General features: G+C 45.2%; 2 protein-coding genes across 3 annotated transcripts in view; one reads left to right on the forward strand and one right to left on the reverse strand.

Moving 5' to 3' along the window:
- The window catches only part of CC2D1A (coiled-coil and C2 domain containing 1A), a 36855-nt gene extending 36464 nt beyond the window's left edge, over window positions 1-391 (reverse strand). The window contains exon 1 of the mRNA XM_034792591.1: window positions 238-391. The gene's annotated coding sequence lies outside the window, so the exon portion shown is untranslated. The remainder of the gene's footprint in view (window positions 1-237) is intronic.
- The window catches only part of C16H19orf57 (chromosome 16 C19orf57 homolog), a 20322-nt gene continuing 14487 nt past the window's right edge, over window positions 332-6166 (forward strand). For both annotated transcript variants that reach the window (XM_034792594.1, XM_034792595.1), the window contains exons 1-2: window positions 332-442; window positions 2232-2277. In XM_034792594.1, coding sequence (XP_034648485.1) covers window positions 2250-2277 — 28 coding nt within the window. In that variant the 5' untranslated portion in view covers window positions 332-442; window positions 2232-2249. The remainder of the gene's footprint in view (window positions 443-2231; window positions 2278-6166) is intronic.

Here is a 6166-nt window from a genome sequence, read left to right on the forward strand (position 1 = left end):
GCTCCCCCAACCCAGCACCCCACACTTCCTGGCCCCTCCCCCCAACCTCCTGCTCCCCCAACCCAGAACCCTCCCACCTCCTGACCCCTCCCCCCCGGCACCCTGCTCCCCCAACCCAGTACCCCCCACACTTCCTGGCCCCCCAAGAGCCTCGCTATCTCCCCCAGTAGAGGGCTCTCTTCGAAGACACCCCTAGGGGTGGGGGCCCCATTCCCTCCTTATCCCCCCCCAACTCACTTCCTGCTTTGCCCAGGCAGCTGTCAACAACACGCCTTGCTTTACGGCCACCGGCACACCATTGTCGCAAACCCAGCGCAGCGGTCGACTTGCTTTCCGGCCTGCCTCGGCGGAAGGTGGAACCCGGGCTCGCGGCCGGCCCTACGCAGCAGAGCGCTCCGGCTGAGGGGCGGGGACTACATTTCCCAGAAGACACCGCACGGAGGTAGCAGAATCGCGCCTGTGTAATAGGGGAGGAGGCGTGCCCTGCAGAGGGGCGGGGCTAACAGCCAAAGGTCGGGAGGGCATTTGGAACGCTTCAACGGAGGGCGTGGCTGAGAGGCAGAGCGGAAGACACCTGGGCTGGGCCCCGTCTAGGGGGCGGGGCTAAATGCCCGACCAGGGAGCTGAGGGCGGAGCGGCGAAGCGAGAGGGGCGGAGCCAAGGAAAGGGCGGGAAAACTGTTAGCCGAAGCGCGCGCGAGCGCTGAGGCGAAGGGCGGGGCAGGGGGTGAGCCTCAGAATGGGCGGGAAAACCCTAGTTGTGCTGAGGGGAGCGAATACCCCGCTTCTCTCCTCTCTCCTGAGGTGAATATAGCGCTTCCTTGGGGGCAGGAGGCCCACACCCCAAGGACACCCCCGGGTCTCAACAGAGGCCGCAGGGCTGTCGCTGGGCTGCCCGGCGCCCTCCCGCCGCAGCCAAACAACACGTGACGGTGCGTCGGCGGGATGCGGTTGTGCCAACAGGCCGCTCGCCCGCAGGAGATGGGCCACTTCCGGCGATCCCGGTGTTGGTGTAACGGCGTGATGCCAAGATGCCACCGGGTCACAACGAGATAGCGACGCGCCGGCGAAGGCGCCGTCACCCTGTGCTGGCGAGAGCCGGCCGGGGAACGGATTTTCTGCCCCGTGACAAATTTAGAAATTCTGAGGCAACGTGGCCTGAATTGAGACAAAAGGCTAACGTTTCCAAACAAAAGTCTAAATAAAATGGTTTTAGGGCCATTGAAAACGTTCGCTTTTGATACAGTCGAAATGTTTCCGTTTGATTTTTGACTATTTGACGTAGTTTTGACTGTACATTTTCAAAACCCCAAGCTGCTTCGAAATGAAAAATTGAAGCGTTCTCTTCTGAAAATGTCAAAACGGGATGTTTCCACATTTTAAAAACTTTTTCCAATTTTTTTTTTTTTTTCAAAACAAAATTTAGCCAAAATAATACAAAAATTGGTTTAGTTGAAATAGCGTTTTCCAATGGAAAACTGTTTTTGACCAAAAAAATTTCAGCCAACAATGTTGGCAGACCATAATGCCAGCTGGTGATGAGGAGATGTGCCATTCGCGGCGACATCACTACATCGCATCGGAGTGGCACGGTTTTCTCAATAGCAGGCCCATACCACCGCAGTTCACTCCCTGCAGCAAAGTGATTTACCGGGAAGCTGGCCACTCTTAGAATAGAAAGAGCTGCAAAAAGAAGCAACTCATTGCCCACGCCTTCTGAGCTGGTTAAATCCTGATTTCCTAGCTCACTGGTAAAACTGCAGGCAGATGGGGTGCTTGGTGCTTGGCCTTTCTAATTGAGTTCTTGAATATTTCAGTGTCAACTTTGTAAGGTGTCTAGATACTTTGATTATAGGTATAACAACATGTGGGCAAAATCTGTATCCCTGTAGCCGAATAAACTGCATAACTTCACGCTGTCTTGCATGAGAAGACAAGGTGGGTGAGGTAATATCTTTTTTTGGACCAACTTCTGTTGGTGAAAGAGACAAGCGTTTGAGCTACACAGAGCTCTTCTACAAGACGGCTGCAACAACACTGCAAATACCTTTGTCTGGCATATCTGCTCAAATGCTATGGATGGAAAAAGTATCTTCTGGAATTATGTACTAATAATTTTAAAAATCCATAGTAAAATGTCAACATTTATGTTGAATGTGTTTTGCCTTGTATGAAATAACATACACCAAGACTTGTGTATCTTGAGCAATCTCATGTGTTTCCCCCATCTAGATTTACCAAGCCGTCAAGATGAATAAAAGGAAGGAAGAACTGTCAGGTAATAATAATGTAATACCAGGGCCTAGTTTGGTGCTACAAGTGGGTGTGAGATGCCACCACTTTCTCCCCCCCCAATCTAGTAGAGTCCAGGGGTGTATTGAAGGCCACTAGTTTCATGTACCTGGTGCTGGAGAATAATAAGAGGGCTTCATGTTTCTAAAACTGAATTGGCTCTTTATTAAGATATTTTTTTACAGAGATGTTGTCTACTCTAGCACATTCAAACCATGCGTAGGCAGACTGGTTCCTGCCTGGTGCCTCCTCCAAACCTTTCCGCCCTGCAAAATATGTTTCTCCATCTAAGTTCCATGCAGGTTGCTACACTACTGAGAGGAATCTGGTTTCAAGGAGTTTCAGGGAGTACATACACTCATATTTTTAAACAACTGCACAATCTATTGTGAGTCACTGCTGTCTCATTTTGGCACCTCACATGGGCAGATCTTACTTTGTGGGTGGAGCTTAGAAGAGTACCACCACCCACAGACGCTGGCTTCCTCCAGGCCCTGGGGGGTGCTCAGCCCCACCGCTCTGCCCCACCCCCATGCAGCCCCTTCCCCCAAACCCCCACTCCTGCCCCGCCTCTTTCTCCTCTTTCTTCCCCTACTCCATCCCAGGCCCTGCCCCCACCCCTTCTCTCAAGTCCCCATCCCCGCCCCTGCTCCACCTCTGCCCTGTCTCTTCCCACCTAGTTCCACCCCTTCCCCAGAGCAAGCCGCCCCCCCTCCCCCCCCCGCCTCCTGCATGCTGTGGAATGGGCAAGAGGCGCTGGGAGGGAGGGGGAGGAGTTGATCTGCAGGGCCAGTGGGGGTGTGTGTGTGGCTGCTAAGCACCCACTAATTTTTTTCTGTGGGTGTTCTAGCCCTGGAGCACCCACAGAGTCAGCGCCTATGCCACCACCTTTTCCCCTTTCACCCTGCTGTACAATACTTTGCACTTCTATAGCAACTTTCATCTGAAGATCTCAAAGCAGTTTACAGATATCAATTACATTTACAACCCCTTTGTTGTGGTAGATATCTATTATTATCCCTGTTTTGCAGATGAGGATATGGAAGCACTGAGATGTGCAGCAATTTGCTCGTAGCCTCACAAGAAGCCATTGACAAAGCAGGGAATAGCACCCAGTCGGCTCCTCCAGTTCCTTTATAACACTTCCTCTCAGGCAGTGCTTAATTTGTAAAGAAAGAGGTGCCTGGGCTCAAACAATAACAATGGCATCCTCTGCACAGCATGACTTCACATGCACTGGACATACGAGGTCACACTTTGTATGTCAGTGACAGAAGAGGTAAAGCTCTGCTCTCAAGTGGTTTTGTTTTAATAAATATTTCATGAAGTTTCTCAGTAGTCCGCACTTAGAGACCCTGGCTGTTTATCAGGTAGCAAGCCCATTTCTTCTTGTTTGGGTACACAAGAATTCACCATTTGCATTGTGTGCTCCTGCCGTCTTTCTTGATTGCATTTGTTCTTACACCATGGGCTATCAGAAGGGAGTCTGGCCTGGTGCCTCTTAGTACAATTGGTAATAAAGGAATAAAGTTGATGATTTTCAAGTGGGGAGCACAGTCCGCAGTTCTTTGGAAACAATCCTCATCTTTTTACCCTCATCTAACTGAAACACACTTTGAAGAATCAATAAATGCTGCATCTTTAAAAATCCAGCACAGCACGACAGTGCATTTAAAAAACACTCTAGAATCAATCAGATCTGCTTAGGTTCTTTTAACTTTGATGGGGAGTATGGGAAACTGGTACTCCTAGAGGGCTAGCAGCACTCGAACTTTCTATTCAAAGGTCAGATGGCAGCGCATGCATGCAAGAGCAAGCTTCCTGCCAATGCATTGCAGTAAGGACCGAAAGGCAAAGCACCTGATTCTGCTTTCATTTACACTTAGTCTTGGAAGGATTAGATTTTTTTCAGTAAATGTCTATTTCATCCTAGTTTGCAGTGTTGTAGCTGAGTTGGTCCCAGGATACACAAACTGAGGAAAAAAATATTTCCCTCAATAATAATCAACATTTACAGAAAGGCAAAGTAAGAAAAATGCTGCTTGAGAATTTATAAGAATTTGATTTCTGGATATTTCTTTTGTATATTTTGATGTTGCTAATTTGTGTTTTAACAATTATAAAATTTTAATTTTAAAACTATGTCTACTGTCATCAAATAATTGTCTGACCACCTCATAATTTCCTGCAACTGTGAACATTTAAATCGATAATATAGAAAAAAATACTTGAAACCCGTAACTTTGCACAATGGTGAAAATTTAAATAGATAAAAATAAAAATGATTAAAAATAAACATTGATATTATCTATCAAAATTATGAAAAAATAAAAATCAAATTCTGCGAAACCTACTTACATTGTTGTAACTGCATTGACTTCAATTTACACCATTGTGTAAAAGAAGAATTGGATCCAAGGAATGACACGACCAAACTAAGCTTACCCATATGGGTGATCATTTTTAGTTCTTACTGCTGAACTAGTTCAGTCTCAGCTCCCTCCCCTGAGTAGAACCTGTCTAATCTACTCAGAGATTGAGTTTTGTCAAATTATATGTTGTGGCATAATTATTATGTAGTTTGTGTTATGCAGCTTTCTGGTAGGTGGAGGATCACTGAGAATTCCTGTTCAGCCTCTCTCAACTGGCAGTGCTTACAGATTTACTCTAGAAAGGAGACCTGGAATTTCACCACTGGATAATTAACTTTTAACAGTGGCAACATACATGAGGCTTTCTTCCAAGATGTAGAGGGGGTTTCAGGATTCCTTGCTTAGCATTTGTTTTCCAATCAGCCAGATCAGGAGGTACACAAAGTGCAGCAAGAGGGACAAATACAGCCTGTAGCCGCTTAAAATATCACTCATGGCTAATCTGCTTGCAACCTCAAGATGAAGACAAACAAGGACAAATTTAGGTTTTATTGGTCATGAATTTATCCAACCCATATGTTTTATTCATCTACTGAGAAAAATAAAAGTACCAGCATCTTTATTTAAACTGATGTAAATTCTGTACTGAACTGGTTAAGGCACCACTGCCCTCAACTGGGATCAGAAGTCCTCTACTGTGTATCATAGGTCCTATATTCCTAACAACTAAAGAAGATCTTCCTTTAGCTCAGATGGTAGAGATGTGTGTTTCTTTAGCAGGAGGATATAAGATTCATCTTTGCTATTGTAATTATATGTAATTTAAAATAAAATAATAAAATAAAATAAATAAAATTAAAAAATAATATCACCATGATGTGCAGGATAGTAATTTCTGTGAAGTTCCTAGATGCTCAACGAATTATTACAATATATATATAAAATAGGTTCTGGCAGCTAGCAAATATCTAATGTAGCTTACCTCAGTATTGCTAAATCTGGAAATCCCTGTGCCACATCATTAAGAGGATTGCTGGATACAGTTAAAGGGCCTGATTCGTAGTTACACTAAAGCCAATTTACACGTCTCTGGCAGTTGAAAACTGCTGCTTTACACCCCCTTTAAGGCACCTTAACACTGCAAGAGTGCTGCAAAGGGTCCTTAGCATAACTGACTATCAGATCCAAAATTATCTGCATTTTATGTTGTGTCACAGATTGCATTAGAAATTTAGTGTTAGACATTTTTATATAGCCACAAAAATTAATGCAAAACCTGCACTAATGACCACTTGGCCAACTATATAATGATACCTTGAGCTTATTAAGTTTCCATTGATAGGGCCTGTGGAGTAATTGCCACAGCTCCCAAGCTACAATGTAACTGTATAAAATTGCACTCTTTTTCTGTTCTAGATGAGAGATGTAGTGTAATCATTCCTGTTGCATAGAACATTATCAATTTGACTTTGTAATGATTTTTTCCCTTAAAAGAAGGAAACA

This window comes from Trachemys scripta, chromosome 16 (assembly GCF_013100865.1).
Source record: "Trachemys scripta elegans isolate TJP31775 chromosome 16, CAS_Tse_1.0, whole genome shotgun sequence".
Classification (NCBI taxonomy): Eukaryota; Metazoa; Chordata; order Testudines; family Emydidae; genus Trachemys; species Trachemys scripta.